General features: G+C 49.9%; 2 protein-coding genes across 2 annotated transcripts; both read right to left on the minus strand.

Annotated features, from left to right (window-relative positions):
* Positions 1 to 8464: 8464 nt before the first annotated feature.
* LOC135826682 (uncharacterized) lies at positions 8465 to 11140 on the minus strand. Its single transcript, XM_065339283.1, has one exon. The coding sequence runs from the start codon at positions 11138 to 11140 to the stop codon at positions 8465 to 8467; it is 2676 nt and encodes an 891-aa protein (XP_065195355.1).
* A 5682-nt stretch (positions 11141 to 16822) lies between these two features.
* LOC135826684 (uncharacterized) lies at positions 16823 to 17977 on the minus strand. Its single transcript, XM_065339285.1, has one exon. It carries the CDS (start codon positions 17975 to 17977, stop codon positions 16823 to 16825), a length of 1155 nt encoding a protein of 384 aa, XP_065195357.1.
* Positions 17978 to 25691: the final 7714 nt, after the last annotated feature.

Genomic DNA, 25691 nt, shown 5'->3' on the forward strand with positions numbered 1-25691 from the left:
GCAGGGTCTGCTGCCAACTTTCCATTTGATGCGAGGTCAGGTATTCCAGGGCTATTTCCCGAAGATCTCTGCATGCGAATGAATTTATGCAATGAAGGGTGATTACTGGTATCGCAAATCAGGACCTGCAGTTTTCGGATATACTCACGGTGACATTTCCGGGACAGCGACCTCACAATATTTCGTTGCTTTTTAAACAGATATTTGTTGGCAGGACTTGGGTACTTCCTACTCCGACTGTGAAGTTCCGCCTTGTGACGGATAGCACCTTTCAATTCCGCATTAATCCAGGGTGGACGTTGTTTCGACAGGCGTGATCTCCCTGTATCCCTGATGGAGCAACGGTCATAGTGCTGCACACTAATGTGCTGCGTAAAGATGCGGTCTAGAACAGTCTGAATATTTGCAAGTGATTCGTCCACATCTGACGTAACAACCGTATGCCAGGCAACTGCCGCTAGATCATCATTAATACCCGCCCACGTGGTAGGTGTCACTCTCTTAAAATTGTACTTACGGGCAGAAGATGACTGCACAAAATCCCTGGATGAAGCACAAGAGGGAAGCGGGTCCATGGGGATATCAAACTGGCATGAAACGAGGAGGTGATCCGATGCACCCAGAGCACAGGCTGTGTCTATGGACGACACTAGTTGGCTACGATTGCTGAAGATGAGGTCCAAGCATGCCTGGTTGCCTGAAGGTGCGGTGTGCGTGTTTGTGGCAACCAGTTGGTGAAGACCAAAGCAGCCAAACTCTCGTTGTATTGCAGCACCAGCAGGGCATGTATGGTCTGTTGAGCACCAGAGGCTGTTTTTTCCATTCAAATCTCCAGCAATGATGACGTGAGAGGACGATACAGGAATCATCCTGAGAGAATCACCAATCATGTCGCAGTAGCGAGTTATGTCCAAGCTCCTGGTTGAAGGCGGTCGATACGTACAGCAAACGACAATTGGTTCAGTACGGCTTGACCTGGGCGTGAGCTGGACCCATACAGCCTCACACATAGGACGGAGTAGACCCGGCCGATATCGTATGGATCTAAAACGGTGTTCTAGAACAAGGATTGCAACACCACCGTATGCCCGGGAGGTAGTGCCAGACTTGTTTTCACAAGGCGGTCTGTCTCGCCGATAGGTTAGGTATCCCGGAATACAGAAAGGTATAGTAGGCTCTAGCCAAGTTTCAGTTAAGCAAATCACATCAGGGTGGTGTTGTTCGACGATTACGGACAATTCAGCATGTCTATTGACAATTGAACGGCAGTTTGTTGTATACAATAGGAGCTTCTCGAAGCTAGTCTCCTTCACTTGCTCGGCTGGATGACGCAGAGGAGCATACGGCCTGGCATTGGGGTTAAGGTTAGAACAGACACAGGATTCGGGAAAGAAGAAGAATGGCGCTGCATCTGGGTTCAACGCAGCCACGGAAGGAGAGAGCAGTCACTGAGCAGCGATGTCCGCAGACACCCCCACCCCGTCACTGAACCTCCATGGCCGAACAGCATGCTGAATTGTCTCCGGCCAGAAAGAGTCACCCATCACCCGATTGGTGGTCTCCTCAGGTACGGTAAGTCTTGCGTAGGAGGTGCCAAAGTACCGCGATGTGGCTACGGAGCATGCAAGCACCTCTACATCTCGCTCTTTACACCAGTTGACAATAGATGTCGCCTCACAGCCAGGAGTGATATTGCCGATGAAGAAAACCTTCCTCCGGGTTCGCACGGCTCCGGTTAGCACGTTCGGAGAGGTATTAACGGGTGTGGGCTTTTGATAGGCAGAAGTGACAGTCCTGGTCAGGGCCTCATTACGGGTGGTTGAAGCGGTAGCAGTCGGGGCTGTGTCAAACTTGTTGCGATGTCGCCGCCGATTGACATCCCGCCAACCGGAAGCAGTAGAACTGCCGGCCCCAGGACCAGTGCGAACAGAGTCAGGACGAGCAGATGCAGCAGCAGCAGCACAAGAACCCACAGTCCCCTGCAGAACAGCGCTATACGGAGGCTGAACTCGAGAGCGGGACTCCACTGGCAGAGGCCTAGAAATGGCTGGGGGTGGTGAGGAAGCAGGCTCCTGCGCATGAATACGAGATTCAGACTCTGAGGCGTAAACGTCTTCCTTGAGAGATCCAAGTGAAGCAAGACGGAGAGCCTCTACTTCACTCTCGAGGTGTATGACTCGTGAGTCCAGACTTGCTACAACAGACGCCTCCCGTCGCCTATCAGCTCTCATAGCCGCCAGCTCAGCTGAAACGCAACCCACAGCATGCACCAATTCATCAAATTTGCTCGTGACGATGCTATCAAGACCAGACTGCACAAGGGACGGCAAAACACCAATGCCAGCTTTCCGAAGCTGCGGTACCAGCTCTGCACGAGTCAGGCCGTCCGGTGCCCGAACGTTATGGCCCTGGTTTTTATTTTATATTTTTTTAGAATCGCGTAATCGAAATAGACAGCATAATCGAAGTCGCTTCGTTGTAAAGCGGGATTCACAGAAGCTTTTTTGCAATGTCATTGGCGATGCGACGTGATTTGCGATGGGGGCGTGCGATGCGAACTCGCGAAATACCATTCACAGAAGAAGTCCCCGATGCGACGATAACTTGCTGATTTGGCACGAAGTGCAATGCAGGCGGGTACGTCACAATGGTATTCGCGTGGTTTGGTACAACTTGTACAAGTTTTCGGGCAACTCTTGAATCTTTGTACAACTTTGCTGTAGAAAAGGTCAAAATCGTGCCTCAAATCGTTTGTCGCATCGCAAAAGTTGAGTCGAGCTCAACTTCTGCGATGGCCCAGTTGCGGCAGTTGCGTGGGCTGCGACATGGCTGTGATTTGGGGATTTCCCGGTTTCGCGACCGTCGCATCGTGTGTCACAACGCAAAATGGTTCTGTGAATCCCGCTTTATGATCAATTGGAAGATAACCGATATAATCGTTTCAGCCCTAATATACATGTACACACAAACATGCACATACCCCCCCCCCCCCCCCTGCAACACACACACACATGTACTTGCATACACACCGTTTACCATGTATACTTTTTTATTTTTTTTAATGTTTATTTGAATTCGGATAGCTCAACAGTACAGAAGTACAACTACAAAGAGTACCGAATAGAAGGCCCCGAGAACGGGAAACCAAAAAAACAAAAAAAACAAAAAAAACAGCAACATCAAGTTACTGATTATGCACATTGCTTGAAAGCAAATCACAACAATGATTAAGACTTAAGCTGTCTTTTAGCCAAATAGCCAATTTGACGCGGAAATCTGCGATAGTAGTGCAGGACTTCAGGTCGTCTGGTAAATAATTCCAAACAAGAGCCGATTTACTTGAAAAGGACAGAAAGCCAGACATAGATCTATAGCGATTGATACTCATGTTATGAGTTGTAGAGCCGCGAGTAGTTCGGGTAGACGTACAGATGGGAAAGAGGGACTGCAAGCAAACAGCCGGCTTAATACAGTAACAGTGGAAAATGAATACAAGGAACAAAAATACTGATCGATATTGGAAAGAGGAAACATTGAGGTGGTGAAGAAGTGGCGTGATATTAGCTTGGGGTGATGCGCCAAAAGCAACTCGTACAGCGCGCCGGTGGAGTACTCCCATCACAAAAGAAGTACGCAAATGATAGCAACGATAGCGGACAAGATCTGAATGAGACAGATCAAGACTAGTGCCAGATATCTGCCTACAGTCCATTCAGATAAAAAAAATGATATCCTAGCTTCTGGCCATAAGTGGGTCAAAGTTTGAGTTTTCGTCTAATTTTTTGACAATCCTCCATGGAATGCTCATCCAATTGTGTTTTTGAAGTCTTTTTTACCAAATAGTTAGCCATAACAAGATAAGGATTTCGGCCAGGCTTTGCCCCCAAAGCACTGAATTGGGGAAAAACCATGAAAATCCAGGCCGTTCACTCCACTTGCATAACAGTACATTTCGGGTTCGAACCTCTGTTGAGGTACCTTTTTGGACCCTTTTTCAAGTTTCGAATCTCGCGGCATTGCAAAGTGTACAACAAAATCGGCCAATACGGGAGCTCTCCAGAGCCAGCGCTCATCTTTTTCTGAATGGACTGTAGTCAATACAACCTGTGAAGCTATGAGAATCGACCACCAATGCACACGTGGCCTCCACAACACGAAGTACATCAGCATAGAACGTTGAAGACAGTTGGCTATCCTTGCTGTATGCACGCGCACGCCCCCCCCCCCCCCACACAAAAACAGATACACCAATTATGTGCATCAATTTAGTATGTAGGGAGGTCCATTGTATGGACCCAAGAGTGAATGGTGTGCCATGCTCAAACCGTGTTCTGGAAAAAATGCTTAAGGTGGCTCACACCCTCTGCGCGCGCATCGTTTGAAAAGTGTAGATTTTCAGTAAATTTTTCGGTAGCGATGATTTTTGTGCGATCAATCGTTGTTGAACGTCTTCTCGCTTTTTTGCAATTCTGGCGACCTAGCTAGAACCTGCTGCTAGTGTCACTCTTCACTCGTTCTTTCTATGAAAGGGGAAGGCAGCACTCGCAGAAGATTTTCCAAGAATGCAATGTCGACTGGTGCTCGTACCATAAGAAGGGAGAAATCAAAGTCCGCTCTTGAATCATGCCTGAGTATTAGAAAATTATTTCAGAACACGCTTGTGTAGATTTCCTGCCAGTGCCACTGACATCTCGCGACCTTCAAAATATTATAACTTGCTCGATCATCTCCCGCACTGACTGGCAAATTCGTCAGGTAGCTGTGGATGGATCGATTCAGGGAGATCGAAGGTAAATACATCGAAGCACCTCAAACACGCTTCAAGACGCACTTCAAATTTTGTAATTGTGTCTTGAAAATTGTTTAGAACAATTCGACGGGACTTCAATACGCTGTTGAATTGTATCCTCTGCTTGGGAGTCTCGACTGCTTTATTGCTGCATGGCTTTCCTCAACACCGTTCACTGTACATGAATCGCGGAACGCAGATTGGATGGCACTGGAGGTGAATTTGATAATTTGTGACTGTGTCATCAACCAAGTGAGGACATCAAATATCAACAGGGACGCTCCGAAAATCGTAAACGCTGCGAAATAGATATGAAATGGTCTTACGCATTGGTGGGTATTCCACATTCATTGTGTCATATCTTTAGACTGTCCGAAAGTTTGTCGTGCCGTGCAACTTGCACAGACTAATCCGATAATTGGCATGTGGCCCTACTGGCACACACTCATGCGTATGCCGTTGAGTTTATCTATATGTGCACGCACATGTGTGTATACATATACAATTTTATTACGTATGCAAAATTAGGCAATCTACATGTACATATATATGATTGTGTGTGCGCTCACTCCTGTGACATAGAACGACAGTGCAGGCTATGTAAAGTCGCATCAATGTGTGTCACCCGGGTGCACGGTGTATATGCATGCGCGCTCGCGCAGGCGTTTTGTGTGCGCGCCTGGCATGGCATAACGCCGTTCAGTATGACTAGTGTTGAACCGTGATAATTTGCCCCCACCCCCTCTTTTTTCTGCTGCCGTTGGATATGTAACTAATGACATAAACTCGGTTGTTGAGTGCCATGCACCACAATGGATTGACAATAATAATAATACAAGTAGCACTGTAAAAGCGCTGGTAATACTTATGTTGCAGCCATGGCAGTTGTGAGTAGCTTTCCAAGTCAAGCCTGCTGCATAAATTATTGCACTCTGACCAGCTGGAGTGGCCCAGGACTGCCGGTTGTGGAGAACAGGAGTGATGCTTGTATATACGCTTGTATTTACATGATGTACACAGTGTACTTCGAAGTAAGGTTAGGTGTATTACTTGTGTGTTCTTCGCCTGGGCGCGTGTACAGGTGCTGGTCAGTGCGAAACCGCCATCCATATCAGATCATACAGCTGCTATCAGTCTCAACAGCTTGTATCTGGCAAATAGGGTTTTAGTGACTCGATTTTGCTTACTGTGTTCAACAGAGTGGCATTGCACACAGCTACTTGATGTAATAGTAGCATCTTGGACATTTTATATTTTTGATAGTTAGCTTCAGTAGAAACTTCTCCAGTGTGGCTCTTAGCTTCATTACCACGGAGACTAAGCATTCAAGTAATGCACGAAGAACAGTGGCTAGATGTGCTAGTGAAAAGCCATTGGACCGTACCCCGTGGAATACGCATTTAGTATAGAAGTATTTCTTGCTATGTTGGCAGCAAACACTGTATTATAATAATTACATTGCCAGTAGAAAGTGCCCAATGTGCATTGCTTCAGCACTATGTTTTGGACAAAGCAGTCAACAAATTCCACATCACTATCGGCTTCATGTTGGAGAAAGTTGGGAAAAACACTAGAGCATACATGTACACTCAATACACATGCTCAGCTACATATATGGGCCTCAACCAGCGAAAACAGCCCTTAGGGTCAAATTTTTCAAAATTCCTTTTTGGTTAGAAATTTGTTGAAACACATCTACTGAAGGACCTCAGCCAAGAAAAAGTTCAATATTCCGATTCAAAACGGGTGTATACACCAATATACAAGTTGTACTCCAAATTGGTGCAATGTATGTATACGATGTATGTGTACAATAAATATTAAGCATTAATTTTTTAGGTGGGTAGGCAGCTTGGATACCTTTGAAATAGCGCAGTAAGCAGCTAGAATGGCAAAGAATAGCGGAAGAGTGCGGAGACATGATCGACTTATTTGCAGCTGCATCCTGCGTGGAGTCGTTCCGCAATGCCTTCCATTTCTTCCTGCGCAGCTGACGACCCGACGTCGCTGCCGTCACTAGCCCCAGACTCAGAATTTATCTCAGGTGAGGACTCCTCATCTTCCGACTCTGACGAGTCATCGACCACCTTGAGCCGCAACGCAGCAGGAGATGACGGCTGCGATTCCGCCTCGCTGTCGACATCGATGTCGGAACCAAAGAACGTCTCATCCTCACTCTGAACTTCAGCGGCTACTTCAGCATCCACTCCCCACCAGGCTCGAGCTAGCTGTACACAATGACTGCCGCGTGTGCTCTGCGAACAGCTCTGGCGTCCGCAGCCATCGCAACAAGATCAAGGAACACTCGAGTCGCCACTCGACACCACTTCAACTAACTAATTACTTCAAATGAATTCAAGCAAGGAGATCAAGAAGACCTCGTCGCGCTGTTCGCAGCGCGATCAAAAAATCGTTGAACGTCACAAATCGACCTTTTTCTTGAAAAAATTACGAAACCTCCTAAGGCCGATTCCACACTACGCCGAAAGTGGCTTTGCCTTGAAGGCATAAAGTGGCTTATAAAGTGAAGCTGCATTCACACCTACAAGTGTCGATCACGGGACTTTGCTTTGAAGGCTAGACTGTGAGGCTTTCCTGTGCATGATCTAGCAACGGCGGTAGTGGAGAGGCTCTTTGATGGTCCAAATCCTCGAATATCACCCATTTTCGCGTGCCCAATCTTGAAATTTGACCACGCTAGCGCGCTGTGTAGGCGGATTCCAGATCACAGGTCGAATATTTGTCAACCTCGCCAACAGGCATTCCGGTGGCAGTTTTGGTTGTGTATGTCTCGTACAGTCCTTTCGCCTTCGTGTTCATGTTGTCGATTTTGGAATGGACGATCGACGCAGTGTAGATTGCCGCCTCCCGGAGCTGTTCAGCAAACAAAATTCAGCTTGATGGCGATCTCCTCCTGCGTAGCTCCTGCGAACTGTACCGCCCGGAGGTTGCCTCAAATGTCCACTCCAAAGCTCGATCAGCTTGTCCTCAAGCTCCTGGCTAAACATGACTGTTTGCGCCGGTATTCTCACTCACAACACAGAGTCTGAGGTTTATAGAATATTATCACTAGGAGAAGACTGTATCCATTGCAAACTGATTGCAATACTTCAAAAAGGCTAGCTACTACCTGGTAGTAACAGAAACAGCCAAAGACAAAGAACACAACAACTGCACCAGCAAGCTCTTTCCTTGCACTAACTACAAATACATCAAAATCAAGCAGCAAAATGCAAATCCGCACGGATGTTTGCCGGAACTGAACTTCCGTAGCGCAGCTGATCATTGCGGCTGCACGGGACGACCATCCCACCACAGTAGGGCAAAGAACTATGCATGGAACTAGCAAAGAATGCATGCAGCATACCAGCATGCTGTTCCTACGCAGACGTCTAGTCTAGCGTGAGCAAGGATGAATAGCATGAGAAACCAGCGGGTGTAGTATGAAAGGCAATGCAGCAGTTATGAATAGGGACATCAACAAGACACAACACACAGTAGTCATGAGCAGGCTGAGGTAACTGAGAGCCGGGGAACAGTACAGACATGTGCACAACAGCACCTAGGTTTACTACTACCCAAGGTTATTCATGTCTTGGTCTAAACTGAGCAAGTTACTAGTGGAGATCTGCGGGATGACTTGGTCGTACCAACATCCTCCCCCCGGTGACGTCTTCAAGCGTCACCCTCATTCAGAACGTCCAGCACACAGATCTTTGACACCGGCCTGCGGTATGTCCCGGACGCTGTCTTGACGTCGGCCACTCTGACATGTCCATCGGTGCCGGGATAGACGGCCGTAATGGTACCTTTCGGCCAGCTGCCTCTGGGTAGGTCTCTGTCGGCAATCACGACTATGTCATTGACCTTGACCTCTTTCTGCTGTCGCTGATGCCACTTGGTCCTCCTTGTCAACGTCGGCAGGTATTCACGCAGCCACCTCCTCCAGAAGTGATCGGCTAGCACTTGCACAATCCGCCACTGCTTCCTCATGCACAGCTCAGCCTCATCAAATTCGCCAGGTGCTTGATGGTTGGAGGGCGTACCGAGGAGAAAATGGTTTGGTGTGAGGCTGTCTTCGTCTGTTGCGTCGCAAGACACGTGGGTCAGCGGGCGGCTGTTCAGGAGCGACTCTACTTCAGCAAGCAGGGTGACCAGCACATCTTCACGGGGCGCTCGTGCTGTCAGTACCGCCTTCAGAGCTGTCTTCACTGAGCGCACAAGACGTTCCCACGCTCCGCCCATGTGCGGAGCAGCGGGTGGGTTGAACCTCCATTCTGTACCCTTCGGTGTCAAGTGTCCTTGAATCTTGGTGTGGTCGAAGTCCTGGACAGCTTTGCGAAGTTCCGAGTCCGCACCACGGAAATTGGTGCCGTTATCCGAGTAGATGATGCCTGGTTGTCCTCGCCTGCTAGCCATTCGGCGGATGGCCATGATAGCGCTGTCCGTGGTGAGATCTCGGGCAAGTTCGAGGTGTATTGCCCTGGTGGTGAGGCACGTGAATAGCGCACCATACCGCTTCTTGTGCCGGCGTCCAATGGTTACCTCCATGGGTCCGAAATAGTCGAGACCGCAGTGTGTGAACGGTCGGACGAAAGCTGCAAGTCGGCTGTCTGGGAGGGCGCCCATCTGAGGAACCACCGGCTGCGCCCGGTCGTTCTTGCACTTTTGGCATTCCGTCCATGTTCGACGCACTACAGCTCGCAAGGTCGGGATCCAGTAGCTTCGGCGTATCTCGTTGGTCATGTGCGCTTGTCCGTTGTGCCCGCACCATTCGTGAGTCTGCTGGAGCAGTAGGCGGGTGAACGGGTGTTTTGGAGGTAGAATCACCGGGTCCAGCTCCACCAGGCTGCCAGCCGGGGCCGTTCTGATTCTGCCTGCCATGCGGATCAGCCCGGCTTCATCGATACGCGGCGACAGTGTGCACAAGGTGCTGCTCGTCGCGACGCTTCCCGTCTTCCGCAGGTCCAGGAGCTCTGTCGGAAAGGCATCGGCCTGGCAGCGCAACCACCAGAGCTCTTGGGCTCGCCGGAACTCCGATGGGCGAAGTTCGCCTGCAACTGGTGGCTTTCCTGTCGCTGAGGCCCGCAGATTCCTGATGTACCTGACCACCCATGCAGTCGTTCTCACAAGCTTGTTCCAAGATGAGTACCTCTCGATCTCAGGTAGAGCGAGTGTTGGTGCCTCCCGAGCGGTCGCCTTGAACTCGTTCTTCAGCTCGACGCTGTCATCTTCGCGTGGTGTAGCTGCTCCGGGCTTTTCAACTGGCCACTCCGACTCTGGGTGTCTCAGGAAGTCGGGTCCCTTCAGCCATTTCTCAGCCAATCCGCTGTCGTTACGTGGACGGGTTGCTGCATCAGCTGGGTTCTCATCGGTCGGCACCCAGCGCCACTGGCTTACATCGGTCACTTCCGTAATCTCTCCAACCCGATGAGCCACGAACGGCTTGAAACGTCGGGCATCGGCCTGTATCCACCGTAGCGCTGTTACGGAGTCAGTCCACAAAGTGACGCTGTCGATGCTGATGTCATGTTCGGACTTGATCGTCTTGGTCATGCGGCTGGCCATGACAGCTGCTTGTAGCTCAAGTCTTGGAATGGAGAGTGGTTTTAATGGCGCTACACGTGTTTTTCCCAGCACGAAAGCGACCTGGGCACTCCCGTCGGCGAAGGTGACTCTGAGGTAGGCTGCAGCCGCAAAGGCCGACTCGCTGGCGTCTCCAAAGACGTGTAGTTGAACTTGGGCTCTCTTGGTCATATCTTCACTGTAGGGGCGTGGCACAGACAGCTCGCTCAGCTTGAGTAGCATTTGCCACCACTCTTTCCAGCGTGTCACGAGGTCATCCGGTAGCGGCTGGTCCCAGCTGACTCCGGTGCGCCATATCCGCTGGAGAAGTACCTTTGCCGATACCGTGTGAAATGCCAGGTAGCCAAGCGGATCAAATACTGACATGCACATGCGTAGCACATGTCCCTTTGTCGGCTGCGTCACTTCTGCTTCTTGTGTCACCAGTCGTGCACTTAGCTTGAAGCTGAAGATGTCCTCCCGCGGCATCCATTTGAGGCCAAGGGTCTTCTCGGTCGGGGTGGCCGTTTCACCGCTGTCGATCGTGAGAGCGCTGTCGGACCTGAGCTCGGGTGGCACGCTTGCTAGGACCTCTGACGAGTTGCTTACCCAGCTACGAATGGTGAACCCGCCGGCTTTGTGGATCTTGACGACTTGAAGCGCTCTAGCGACAGCTGTTTCCACTGTTGGCGTTGAATCGAAGTAGTCGTCCATGTAGTGCTTGCGGTTGATTGCGTTGACAGCTTCTTCGTGGTTGTCCCTGAACTCCTCAGCATTCCTCCGCATCACGAACTGGGCCGAGGCAGGCGAGCATACCGCTCAGAACGTCATCGCCTTCATTTGGTACGCGTCCGGCTCTCTGTCACGTTTCATGCCTCGCCAAAGGAAGCGTTGGGATGGTTGATCTTCTTCCCGAATCTGTACCTGGTGGAACATCTGCTGTATATCGCCGGCGAAGGCAATACGGTGCTCCCTGAACTTGAATAGAACGCCGGTGAGAGAATTCAGCAGATCCGGACCCGGAACCAGGGCGTCGTTTAGGCTCACGCCGTTGCTTGAGGCTGCCGCGTCGAAGACTAGTCGCAGCTTCCCTGGTTTGTTCGGGTTCGTGACACCAAAGTGCGGCTGGTACCACTTGCGCTCGTGGAATGCTGTCTCCTCTTCTGGTGTCAGCTTGAAGGCATAACCGGCAGCCAGGTACTGTTCGATCTTACTGCAGTACGCGTCAGCGAAGACTTGATCCCTGTCCATCTTTCGCTCGATGGAGAACAGCCGCCGAAGGGCCATGGGCTTGCTCTCTGGTAGGAGTATGCCACTCTCTCTCCACAGGAGTCCGGTTTCCCAGCGGTCTTCGACTCGTCTGGTGGTCGATTCCATGATCCTCTCAGCTCGCGCTTCCTGTCGGGACCGGATCTTAGTGCTGGTGACCTTGACACCAAACGAGTCTGTGGTGAAGAAAGACTTGACGAGCAGATGTAGGTCGTCATCGAAGCAGCCATCTTTGATTTGCGCTGACAGGCTGCTGTGGGCGTTTTCGGTGCTGAGGTCATCGACTCTGCCGTGGATTGCCCAGCCTAGCTTGCACCGCGTGGCTACCGGCGATCCGGGCGGTCCCTCGACCCACTCTCGGGGCATGATCAGGTCACAATTGTCCTGCCCGATGAGCATTCTGGGCTTCTGCATATCCTCCACTGTCAGATCAGCGTCTCGGAATTGTTTCCAGTGCTGGCAGGTGCTGTTGACTTCGAGGTCTTGCTTGGGTAGATCCAGTGTAACGGTTCGTACATCGTTCAGGTAGAACTCCTGCCCGCTTCCGAACACCGAAACCTCCACCTTCCTGGAGTTGTTGTCAGTCTGGCTGGTGTCGTCCGTCCAGGTCAGTGTCAGCGGGCAGTGCGTCCCCTTGGCGCCGATCTCCTTGGCTCGGCTAGCGTCAAGCAACGTGACTGTAGATGCTTCGTCGAGCAGAGCGAACGTGTGTACCGTCCCTTTCGTGCCTGTGACGTTGATGGGTACTGTGCGCAGTATCACCCTCCCACTGGTAGGTCGTTGAGTTGCGTTGCACGGCGCTGGCTGGTCCCCCGTCCTCTCCTGCGTGCTCGGTTGCGGCAGATGGAGGAGTCGGTGGTGTAGCCTTTCGCACCCGTCACGTCCGCACCGTGCTTTCTTCGGGCAGTCCCTGACTTGGTGTCCACAGCCAAAACAGACGAAGCAGCGGTTCTCATTCTTGATCCACTTCCACCTGTCCTTGACTAGGGCCTTCTTCAAGGTGTTGCAGTTGGCAGCGGAGTGTCCGGCTTTCTAGCAGAAACCGCATTGTTCTTCTCGTGCGGTGAAGGTGTTCCCACGGAGGCCGCCTGGTCGCCTGCCAGATGGCGGCTTTTCAGCTCTGTCAGTGGCGGTGAGTCTTCTGACGTGGCTGATAGCGTCCGCTCGTTGTGATAGCCATTCGGAGAGTGTTGCCAGGGTCACTCCGGTCTGTTGGGTATGGACGAACTCCCCCCATTGCCGCTTCAGGCTGTTGGGGAGTTTCATGATCACTTCCTGCCGCAGGGTGGGATTTGTGAGATGTCCGGTATCGTTCATGAGCTGCATTGTTGCGACGAGGTTGCCGACCGCATTTGCCGTGTCGATGAGGGCCTCGAAGTCCTCTTCTCCAGCTGGCTTCAGTTTCTTGACGCCGTCAATTATGGTCTGTATCACCTGCTCTGGCTGCCCGAACCGCATTTCCAGAGTCTGCATGACACGATCGACGTTATCAGGTACGATGAGCATGGCTTTGACGGTGTCCTTAGCCTTCCCTTTGAGGGCTTTCTGTAGCCTGGCCATATTCTCCGCATTGGAGAATTTGCATTCACTCGTCGATGACGTGAACATATGGCGGAACATCGGCCAGGACGCCGGGTCGCCGTTAAACTCTGGGAGGTCCTTTGCGGTGGACTGTCGGGCGACTATCTTGTGAAGGTCACTGCCAGTATCTTGGGAGCCATGTCTCTGCGTAGCTGTCGTCAGGTGTCCGGCCAAGGCTTCCGCAAGCTGGCTGACAGCTGTCACCACTGAAGTCTGAGCGGCCTGGGCCGGGGTGTGCTCTTCATCTGCGATTGGCTGGTCCCTAGCGCGTGCTGCGGGCGGCAGGTGTTGTGTCGGCTCAGCCTTGTCGCCAAGGGACTCCACATCCTCAGTATCTTTCGGGACGGGTTGGTGGTACTCAGCTGGAGTCCGGCGGTGGTATGACGATGACTTGTCCACAGACCTCGCTCCCCTGAGTTCTGCAGGTCGAGGCTCGTACTCGTGGACGGCGTGGAATCGAGCATCGTTACCAGGACTACTCGTGTCAGTCACGGTATCACGTCTCTGTTCGACTGCCCGGTCTGCAGGGCTACCTCGCGCTGCGCATTCCTCTAGGAACAGCTGGCGCCACTGGTCAGCTTTCCTTTGCTGCTGCTCCGCAGATTGCCTGGCTTGACTCAGGAGCTCACGTAGGTGATCCTTGTCACCCTCCGCGCGCGCAGCCTGCTCCTCGATCTCCTGGAGTTCTTCGCGTGACCGCTGTCTCTGGCAAGCCATCGCCTCGAACTCTACCTTGCGCTGCTCCGATACGCGCTTCATCTTGTCGAGTTCAGCCCGCAGTTCGGTGTTGCAATCATACAAGTCGCTGTTCTCAGCTTGAGCTGTGCTCTTGTGGAGGTCTAGCTCGCGACGTGTTCGCCGCAATTCAGACTGAAGGTGTTGTACGACAAGATCCTTCTCATGAATTTCGTCAGCAGACTGTTGTAAACTTTGCTGCAGGCAATCAATCATCCGGTGTGCGTGACTGAGTGTGTCGTCTTCGTTGGCCTGTGACTGTGCATTGTGTGCGGTTACAGCTGACTGCTCAGGGAGATTCACAGGTTCAGGACTACCCTGCAGTGCTTGGAGCGCTGATGGCGCTAGAGCTAGCGGTGTGGCATCTGCGCGTTCTGCCATGCTGTACGGAATGTGTGAAGAGGCACTAGTACCTTGCTCTACCTGCTCCGTGCGCTGTGTACCGGTACTTACTGAGTCTGACACTAAAACTGAGTTTTTGCCAACTCCTTGAAGTCGCTCTACTGTCCTACCGCTTGTAGAACGGGACTTGACTGTACGTGGGTCGCAGACACTATCTGCACTCAGGTCTATCAAGGCCGGGTCACTAGTTTGCCCTGACTGTACGGATTTAGCAGGGTACAACACGCTCACCTCATCGCTGCCATTTGCAGCTGTGGGCGCTTGCATTTCAGATCGTCGCTCTTCCTCGAACACTTCCTCTCTCATCGCGGGCGATGAAGACTTCGGTGTGCCAGAGCGTCTGGACGCCCTCTCGAGATTCAAGCTGGCCAGGTCAGCCTCCGCCTCTGTGACCCTCTTTCTCGCTTCTAGCAGGGCGCACCTTGCTTCCATCACTGATGGCGCACTTCCTGACGTGCGGCTTGATGCGAGCGACGGTGTCTGCCTGTTGAAGCTGGTTCTTGGACTGGTCGCACTCTCTTCGTCCTCAAACCCCAGTCGCCTGGGAGCAACTCCCTTGGTTGAACGAGCACTCGTTCTTTGTTCCTCCGCCATTCGCGATCCGGCTCGAAGGACCAATGTTTGCGCCGGTATTCTCACTCACAACACAGAGTCTGAGGTTTATAGAATATTATCACTAGGAGAAGACTGTATCCATTGCAAACTGATTGCAATACTTCAAAAAGGCTACCTACTACCTGGTAGTAACAGAAACAGCCAAAGACAAAGAACACAACAACTGCACCAGCAAGCTCTTTCCTTGCACTAACTACAAATAAATCAAAATCAAGCAGCAAAATGCAAATCCGCACGCATGTTTGCCGGAACTGAACTTCCGTAGCGCAGCTGATCATTGCGGCTGCACGGGACGACCATCCCACCACAGTAGGGCAAAGAACTATGCATGGAACTAGCAAAGAATGCATGCAGCACACCAGCATGCTGTCCCTACGCAGACGTCTAGTCTAGCGTGAGCAAGGATGAATAGCATGAGAAACCAGCGGGTGTAGTATGAAAGGCAATGCAGCAGTTATGAATAGGGACATCAACAAGACACAACACACAGTAGTCATGAGCAGGCTGAGGTAACTGAGAGCCGGGGAACAGTACAGACATGTGCACAACAGCACCTAGGTTTACTACTACCCAAGGTTATTCATGTCTTGGTCTAAACTGAGCAAGTTACTAGTGGAGATCTGCGGGATGACTTGGTCGTACCAACAATGACCCTAGGCATTGTTGACAGCTCACAACTCACCACATGCACAACTGAAAGATGCGACAGGGAACACATTCGGAAAAAAATCGAAAGGCTGAAGAAAAGTCAGAAAAGTGTCCTGAAAAGGTAAAAAGTTGCCTTGAAAGAGGGTGCTGGTGTTGCTTTGTAGACAACAAGCACTTTTCACTTTCGCGCGTTTCTCAAAGTGATCGCCATGGCAACTTGCCTGAAAAGTGCCTGAAAAATGGCTTTTTAGACAGGATTTGGTGTAGTGTGGAATCGGCCTAAGGGTCGTTTTCGCTGATTGCGGCTCATATGGCATTTAGTATGTGGGCGACTTCAAAGTTCTATTTTGGTAGTTTGCTTCGGTAGAAACTGTCTAAACTTGATCCAAAGCTCTACTACTATGTTCTGAAGATGTTGCAATCAAGTAATGTAAGACACGTATCTGCCGCATTGGAGCTAGTTGTGAAAACCTTTAGACCATACACTCAATGTACATGTTCAGCTATGGCATTTAGTATGTGGGCGACTTCAAAGTTCTATTTTGGTAGTTAGCTTCGGTGGAAACTGCTAAAACTTGATCCAAAGCTCTACTACTATGTTCAGAAGATGTTGCAAGACACGTATCTGTCATATGGTGGAGTTAGGGGTTCTAAGGCGTTGGACAATGTCCCAGTGCAATGTGCTGATTCTTGAAATTTGGCATCACTTGAAACTTCAAAGTTTTATTTCACGAGTTACCTTCGGTAGAACCTGCTCAAACTTGCTACACAGTACCATTATTAGGTTATGATAGCATAACCATCGAATACAGTGCAAGTCCAGTGTCAAATATGGGCGGGGCTAATATGTGGGACGTATGCGCTGAAATGGGATGATTCCGAAAAGAGAAAAAAGGTCACCTTCTAGCAGAATTCTACCCACTTCTACAGCTTATTATTATTTGCCTCTCCGCGTTTGCATCAGGGTGTGTTACCACAAAAATCAACAAATCGACATAATACACATCCACCCCTAGCATTCGCTCAGGCCGCTCAACAAGTCAAAAGACAGTAAGGACAAGAGAAAGCGAGGGAAGGGTGACAGAGCAGCGGGGTCGAAGGCAGGAAAAAAGAAACAGGAGGCAAAGGATATTGAAGAAATATATCAGATTGTCCATTGAATTCACCATACATCATGTCATGTTCCGTTTGGGCAAATCCGGGCATTCCTCTGCAGGCTCAGGTGCGGAAAAGCTGCCGCCATACTGCTCTGTCCTCTGCCAGGTCCCTGATGTGTGAGAGATCTTTATCTGTCTGCAGCTTCATTCCCTTTGTTGCGAGGTCTGTTCTCAGTATTGTTGGGAGTGTGGAAGGCGGCCGGCCACGGAATTTTTTCTCGTCCTTTGTTTGCCGGAAGTATGATGTCATGGCCATTTGTGCTGGGGACTCCTTGTCCAGTCTGCAGATGCGACCGACTAGTCGCATCCGAGCAGCTTTTACCAGGACAGTTAGGGGCTGTGTCTCTGTTCTGCGGTGGAGGTCATCGTTGCTGATTATCTGTGGGTAGCGGATACCCACAACAACTCTCAGGTGTCTCCGATATGTCAAGTCAAGAGTACACAGCTGAGAGTCTGAGAGGCCCCATGTGCCTGCGTTGTACATCAGCAGAGGCTTGATGAAGGCTTCGTAGAGCCTCACCCGTAGCTTTTCGGAGACCAGATGTCCGCGTGACCACAATGGCCACATCTTGTTGAATGTGCCCGAAGCAATCTGGATTCGGCGTGCGACATCCTCTTTGTCTCCAATAAGGGATCCAAGCTTGCGTGTGCGCCTCCACTCTTCCTCCACTCGGTCCTTCTTCCTCTGGATAGTAGTGCGTTCTGTTTTGGCTTGGTTAACTTTCAGGTCCCAGTCCGCGAGGCAGTCGCCAACAATAGGAAGGATCGAGTCCAGGTACTCAGAACTGGTGCTGACGAAGTCCACATCATCGGCATAACCTAGGGGCGGCGGCAGGTTGAGGGTGATGTCTAGATTAGGTCGAGGTGGAATACAGGAGAAAACATGGCGCAGTGCAGTCTCGAGGTAGATGATGAATGACACGGGTGACAGCGAGTCACCTTGTGGGGTGCCAGATGTTGTTGCAAATGGTCGGCTTTGGGTATTTTTGATGCGTGCTGATAGTGTTGTATCTGAAACCAGGAGCTGGACCAGGCGCACCTCATCTGGCTCCAGGAATGACCGCAACACATTGACGAGTTTCCGGCGACTAAAAGTGTCAAAGGCGATACCCAGAATACTTATACTGGACTGCAGGTGCTGGCAGCGTGCAGCGATCCATCGATGAGCCCATACTACATCTGCAGTGCTTCTATTCGATCTGAACCCACTCTGCATTAGCGATACATAAGCTTGAACTCGGGGGGTTATTCGTGCTAGAACCACTAAAGAAAGTACCTTGCGCAGGGCATTGAGCAGAACAATGGGTCTCAGACTACTTCCCGGGCCTCTTGGTTTTCCTGGCTTCTGCAGCGGGATTAACTCGCCACTGCCAAGTGTCAGGTGTTGTCCTGTCTCAACGCACATGGTGTACAGTTCGGCAAGATATGTGAAAAGGCTGTCAGGCGCATATTTGAATAGTTCTGCTGGGAGTTTGTCTGGCCCAGGTGACTTGTTGTTCTTTAGCCGTGCTGCTGCTCTCCTCACTTCGATCGTCGCGATTGGCTTTTCCATTTCACCCATGTTATAGTCAGCCATGCTCAGTCTCTCTTGGTCGCTATTTGAGAGAGCAGCGTGGAAGTGCTCTGCTATCTTTTCAGCCATTTCCTCAGGTTGGACTATTAGCCTGCCATCTTGGTCAGCCACAACGGCCTGCTTGGTTCTGTTCTTGTGTAGCTGTTGTACAGCTCTGAAAATTCGGGCATCATCCTTCAGCTGTTCGATCTCTGATACTTTTCTGTCTAGGTCTGCAGATGCACATTACTTGGCTCTACGCCGCAGTTGGTGCGAGACTTGGTTTCTCTCCTCACGGAGTTTCTGTATCTGGCGGGTGTCCTGAGCGTTCATCGTGCGGAGTCGCAGATTTTTCATCTTTTCCGAGAGTTCTTCTATCACCGTATCCCAACCGTGTCTAAAACGCCGTGTCAGCTTCAGTTCTCCCGCAGCTGCCAATCCCGAGGCATGCATCATTCCTGCAACTGAAGTCCAGCCTTCATCAAGGTGTTCCTTCTCCAGGGGAGGTGGTGTTGTAACATGCTTTTCAACTTGGTCCTGATAGCGCTGTCTTCTCTCTGCGCTGCCTGTCAACTGCTGCACATCCATATTCTTCCGACTGTCTTGCGGGGTATACTTTCTCGGTGACGTTAGGACGTAGAATTTTGGTAGGTCAAAGGTAGCAATCACCAAGCGGTGATCGCTACAGGTAGACGTTCCAGCATATGACCGTGCATTCAGAAGAAGGCTCTTCTGGGAATTTTGGCACAGTACGAAATCAATTTGATTATACACCTTGACCGTGATTCCTGATGCTAATCTCCGAGTCATTGACCATGTTGTGGTATGACATGCTCTGTGCTGAAAAGCTGTGTTGGCAGCAAATAGTTGATGGGACCCACAGAATTCTGCCAAAGCAAGACCAGTGTAGTTTCGTCGTCCGCGTCCATGCTGGCCAATGCAGTTGAATGCTGCACTAGGTCTGCCCAGTTTAGCGTTAAAATCCCCAGCTACAAACAGTAGACTGGATGACGATTCAATATCTGTGAGCGCCCTCTCATGACTGTCGTAAAATAGAAAAAAACTCCTCCAAATAGTCATGCGACGTCGCAACAAGTCTCGACGTTGGCGCGTAGACGTTCACTACGGAAATGACGCTTTTAGCTACTTTGAATTGCGCTACTGCGACTCGGTCGGAAACCACCCAGTGACGAACAAATTTGTCCGACAGACGCCGTGACACAACGAAACCGAGCCCGTAGTGACGGCTCGTTGAAGGAAGCAGCAGCAAGCGGTAGCCGTCCTGACAATAGTCGACCCCCTCATGCGCTTTCGTCTCCTGCAAGCAGGAAACGTCCAGCTTGTAGTTTTTCGCGTCCTCGATAATTTGGTGTTGTTTACTCCGAGAACTTAGTCCACGCACATTGAAGCAGGCCAAGTTGAATTTATTCAGGCCTTTGAAACCTCTATTCTCACTCATTGTCCGTTACCGACTCTGTCCGTTGAACGTTTAGACCAATATCATCCCGAGCAAGAAGCAGGAGATGGAGAGAAGAGTCACCCGTCTCTCAAACCAAACAGCTTATGCTGATATTTAGCAAGTATACTACTGTCCTGATGTTGGACATCAAGAAAAAGGGGGTAACTACCAGTGCTACGGCCAAAAAAGTGGTTTTCCGGTATTTTTTGACCTAAATTGGCAATTGTGGGTATGCTATGTTTGGCCCCTTCCCCGAGTGAAACCGGCCGGTAGAACTTGATAAAAATTTGTCTCCGTACACTAGATATCCAACGGAACAAAGTACAATCGTTTGTAGCCACGTTTCAAACAAAAAATTGGACCCGAGGGGTAGGAGCCACCTTAAGGAGAATCAACGATAGAGAGTGCTCAACTTACATCGGTCTTTGCAGACATCGTGTCAGGTCGGAGATCTAGTAGATACTTGACGAGTTCTAGATGCCCTTCAAAGGCAGCGCCATGAACAGGAAGGTTACCGTTCTGTGGACAGGTAGCACACATAACCAGACATTCCTATACGTTATCCATCAAAAAAGTACTTATATTGAGTATAATGCACAATCCACTACGAAGTGAGGCAATCTCACGCACAACATTGTGATAAGTCAATTGACAAAGTTGTTTACAAGCTAGTGCTGGAAAACCCCAATACATGCTTTAGTGCTGGGCACGAGATTGGTTAGTTTGCATTCTTTTTGAGCCAAAGTAATGTTGCAATATTCCTCCCGTGGGTTGAGGGGCATATGATGGGCGCAAGTATTCAATACTAAGAACTCTTTTGAATCATTTGTGGACATCTCTGCTCACATCAAAACATTCCTGTTGATGGGTGTTGAATTGATGATGAGTGTGTCCATGAAGTCACATCAGAAATGATTGAGACCAATGTTTATTTGAACTGGTGTGCTGAGCCAATATAGTTATGATGAAGAAAGGAAAAGCTAGGTTTGTCATAACAGTTTGTCATAACTCGTAATATTTTGTCCTTTTCCTTTCTTAATCACAACCAATGTTTATGTGAACCAAATGCATAATGGAGGTGCTTTGTGCAGCTATCAGTGCCGGCCAGGAAAGTCACCAATAGTCACAGGTACTTTTGGAGTAAATCAATCGGTGGGGTTGCTGTTTCGGCCTGATACTCCCCAGTAATTGACATATAGCTAGCACAGTAGTCTTCATTGGAAAGAAGAGTGCTGTAGGAGTAACTGACTACAGCAAGGAGAGTCAATGATGGAGATTGCTTAACTTTTTGTACGCGTCGGGAGTGGAAGCAAACTTTTGAGCTCCGATAGTGATATCTTTTTCTGTAGAAACTGGCTAGAGTGCGTGTAGAACTGTTATAAAGATGTCTAGAATCTGTTCCATTCAGCTGAATGAAGGGTGGTCCTCGAAGGATCATGCCTTTTTCATCAGATTTCTTCTGTCAGGTGGTGTAAGACCTGATGATATCAAGCAGGTGGATCTGAGTGGAAGGCGCGGATTCTGTAGAGTTTCGTTTTCCTGCACTGCCGTTAGGGACGAGGTGTTGTCCAGAGGGTTAGAATTTGAAGGAAAACAACTAGTATTAGTAGTTGGTGATGGAGCAGTTGTGTCCGTGCATATATTTGGTGTAGCGAATGACACCCCACTGTCCGCCATTACGTCCGCGATGGAGAAATTTGGATCCGTCATTGGTGTTCCGAAGCGGGAAACAAAGGCTGTGGAAGGCTGCACCTTCACAACTGGTACTACATTCGTAAACTTAGTACCCACAGCTATCGTACCCTCCACCATCATGTTGTCTGAGTCCCGTCAGAAACTGCGCGTTTGGCACAGGGGTCAAGTTCCCACGTTCTTCAAGTGTGGCTCCAGTACTCATATCGCCAAACTCTGCACCCACCAGGCCAGGAGGCCCAGTCCGTACGCTGATGCAGCAGCCAGCGCGCTGAAGGGTACTCAGGGCCAGGCCCAGGGGACACTGGATGACACAGTGGGTGCAAATTCAGAACCAACAGTGAGTACAAGCCAGTCAGCAAGCAGTACAGCTTCAGCACCTGAAACTGGGACACATCAAGTTTCTTCACCTAGTCAGGAATCAGCCAAACCAGACCAGCTTAACAAGGAGCTGGGAACTGCTCAATGCCCTCCAGATGACAAGGGAGGCTTTGTGGTGGCCAAGGGACGGAAAACCTTCAGAGTGCCAAAATAACTTGTCGACTTTTCAGGAAATGAGCTACTGACCGACTCGGACATGGAACAGGAGGACATGGGTAACAGCCAGAGCAACGACCGGCATATGACAGTTGGCGAACTCACCATATCGTATTAGATCATGACCAGTGTAGCTTTCTTAAAATATGTCTGTAGCCTTAGGAGAAAAGTAGCAGAAATTGAAGACTTTATCTCACATCAGTACACATCCTAGGCGTTGCGAAAACTTGGCTGTCAGCCGATGTAACAGACGGAGAAGTAAACATTCCTCATTTCAGTGTGTTCCGCAAAGATCGGGAAGGAAGTCAAGGAGGCGGTGTTGCCTTCTACTGTCATACGTCCTTGCAAGTCCGTCGAAGACGTGACCTCGAGTGTGAGCTGGAGATGCTGTGGCTGGAGATTCTAGCCCCAGGTCGACCAGGCAATGAGACGGTCTTACTGGGCTGCTGCTATCGACCACCTAGTGAATCTGCGGGCTACTGGGATGGGCTGGAGTCAAACCTAGAGACTGCCTGCAGTGGACCGCAGACCACAACTGTGCTAGTAGGAGACTTCAACGTAAACTTTAATGATGCCCATGCTGTGACTCCTTTGCATCATGTGCTCAACCAGTTTAACCTTCGCAACCACGTCACATCTCCTACCCGAGTAACCAGCAGTACTGCCACACTACTGGATCTATTCTTGTCTACCACCCCGATCCAGGGTGTTTGCGAGACCATACATTTGGATATCAGTGACCACTCTGCAATACTTGCCAGGCTGCCAATTTCAGCAAGTCACCACTTGAAGGGACAGCATCTACGCAAGACTCGCTGTTTGCACAAAGTGGATTGGAATATGTTTACATGTGACCTGGAGAAGACGCTAACTACCTGTGACTCTGTCTGTGTGGATGTGCTTGCGTCGTCACTCACTGCGGGAATCCAGACCACTCTAGACAAACATGCTCCACTTCGGGAACGGCGCCGCAAATCTCGACGTCCTTGCCCCTGGATTACAGATGAGTTAGTGGCAAGTGTTCGTGAACGGAACCGGGCACATCGTCTCTGGCTCCGAGACAAAACCGATCAGAACCTTCAAGAAGCACACCGATCAGCTCGCTCCAAAGCACGGAAGTTGGACAGGAGTCTGCGCAACTTGTACTTCACTAAGAGATGTGATACATCAGATCAACGGCAACTTTGGGCTGTCATGAACGATGTCACAGGCCGACAGAAGACACGGAAAGAACCTGAAGCGCCGCTTGAGTCACTCAGTAAATTGTTTGGAGACATTGTGCATGACCCTATGCGGCCACCTGAGCTGCATATACCACATGGTCCAGCCTCTGCATCTAGCTTCTCAACATTTCAGCCGGTAAGCGTGTCTGATGTTGCACAATGCTTGCAAACTGTGAGTCCTCACAAAGCATCTGGGAGTGACAACATTCCTGGAATTGTACTGCAGCAGTGTTCAGATGTCCGGGCACCTCCATTTACCACCCTAGTCAATGCATCCTTGACATCAGGTACTGTGCCAGTGTGTTTTAAAACATCACACATTAGTCCACTGTTCAAGAGTGGCGATGCAACATCCCCTACTAACTATAGACCAGTGTCATTGCTCCCTATTCTGTCCCGGATTTTGGAGTTCTTTGTAAAGAAGCAACTCACAGCAAACCTCACGCAACATAGCATATTACCTAGCAGTCAGTTTGACTACAGGAAAATGCACTCTACCGAAGATGCATTAGTTCTAGCCGCCAACCGTTGGCTGTTGGCCAAACAAGAGCGAAAATACACAGGTATAGTGATGGTTGACATGTCAAAAGCGTTTGATCGTGTCCAACATCAACGTCTGATTGATAAACTATTCATTCTGGGAGTCAATGGCAGAGTATTGTTATGGTTGGCTAGCTATCTGTCTGGTTGTACTCAGCGTGTCAAGGTGTGTGAGGCTCTCTCTGATGCAGTCCCATGCTCAATAGGTGTGCCCCAAGGCAGTGTTCTTGGGCCGCTTCTCTTTGTCCTTTACACGAGTGACATTTCCGACGTCATACCTTGCATTGTTGTTCATCAGGAGTTCGCGGACGACATCATCCTAGATTATTCTGATTAAGATCTGGACACTGTTTGCAAGACGTTGACTACAGCTGTGACACGTCTGTCTGACTGGCTCTCCGAAATTGGGCTTCTGCTGAACACCGGCAAAACCCAAGTCATGGTAATTCAACCTCGGGGACTCACTGGCGACATACCAGTCGTGAAATGTAAGGATCAAGCCTTAACTGTTACCTCCACTGCCAAATACCTTGGCGTAACCATTGATGAACAGCTATCCTGGCAGCCACATGTCTCCAGTGTTGTGCAGAAGGCGTCAGTCGCCATCAGCCAGCTATGGCGCCATGGGCGATCTCTGCCCATAAGAGCCCGCAGACTTTGGTACATTGGCATTGTGCAAGCACGACTAACGTACGCATCCAATGCATTCTTCCCGTCGCTGACACAGCAGCTGCAGAGTCGTTTAATCAAATCCAGCAAATCCGGAATTCGTGCAATTTTCCGACTCTCCAGCCGTGCATCCACAGCCCCCCTCCTCGTGCGCTTATCTATTCGATCCCTAACTCACATTTTTAACTACACGGTTTTGTTTTTTGTTTTCCGTTGCCTACATGATCTTGCAAGTCCTCTTTTCTGCACCTACTTTCAGTTGATGGCTAACACAGGCCAAGCATCCCGGGATGATCGCCGAATTACTCGAGGACAGGAGCAGCGGCTACTGCAAGTGCCTTTCCTTCCTGGACCTTCCGGTCGTCAGTCATTGACATTTGTGGGAAGCACTCTTTGGAATGCCCTTCCCAGCGATATTCGCCTCCACAGTGCGGCGGTTGCCTTTAAACTGGCTCTGAACAGAATTAATTGTAATTTGTAACCACCTTGCTCGGCATCCCTAAACATTACTGCATGTTTTCTCGGTGTTTTCTTCACTGCATGCTTACACATACACACACCCATTTGAATTATATACAAACTTTGTGCTTTGGAATTATCATGTTATGATTCTTTTAAATATTTCCTTCTCTCATAATATTATATTCGTTCTTAGCAGGAACCGGAGGTTTTTCCTCTGGTGAGAAGGCAGAATTGCCTGTGCTCTAAACGAATTCAAATAAAAGAAACAAACAAAGAAACAAACTTACATAGCCATTCACAGAGATCGTGTCGGGTTGGAGATCTAGTAGATACTTGACGAGTTCCAGATGCCCATTCCCGGCAGCGCAATGAACAGGAAGTTTACCGTTCTGTGTACAGGTAACACACATGACCAGACATTACTATGCGTTATCCATCAGAAAAGTACTTATATTGGGTATAATGCACAATCCACTACGAAGTGAGGCAGTCTCATGAACAACATTTTGATAAGTCAATTGACAAACTGTTTACAAGCTAGTGCTGGAAAACCCCACTACATGCTTTAGTGCTGGGTACGAGATTGATAGTTTGCATTCTTTTTGAACCAAAGTAAGTATATGTCATCGCATGGTTGCTGCGGGCATTATGGCATAATATTGCCCCGAGAGGTTGGCCCAAGGGCCGTAGGCCCGAGGGCTAACCTCGAGGGGCAATAATATGCCATAAGGCCCGCAGCAACCATGCGATAACAAATTTATCACATGGCCCACAGAGCAGACCATTGGGCTGCTGT

This window comes from Sycon ciliatum, chromosome 10 (genome assembly GCF_964019385.1).
Source record: "Sycon ciliatum chromosome 10, ocSycCili1.1, whole genome shotgun sequence".
In the NCBI taxonomy this organism is placed as follows: domain Eukaryota; kingdom Metazoa; phylum Porifera; class Calcarea; order Leucosolenida; family Sycettidae; genus Sycon; species Sycon ciliatum.

Coding starts and splice junctions, on each gene's coding strand:
- LOC135826682 (XM_065339283.1), bottom strand. CDS start 11,140: ATGCGGAGGAATGCTGAGGAGTTCAGGGACAACCACGAAGAAGCTGTC.
- LOC135826684 (XM_065339285.1), bottom strand. CDS start 17,977: ATGCAGAGTGGGTTCAGATCGAATAGAAGCACTGCAGATGTAGTATGG.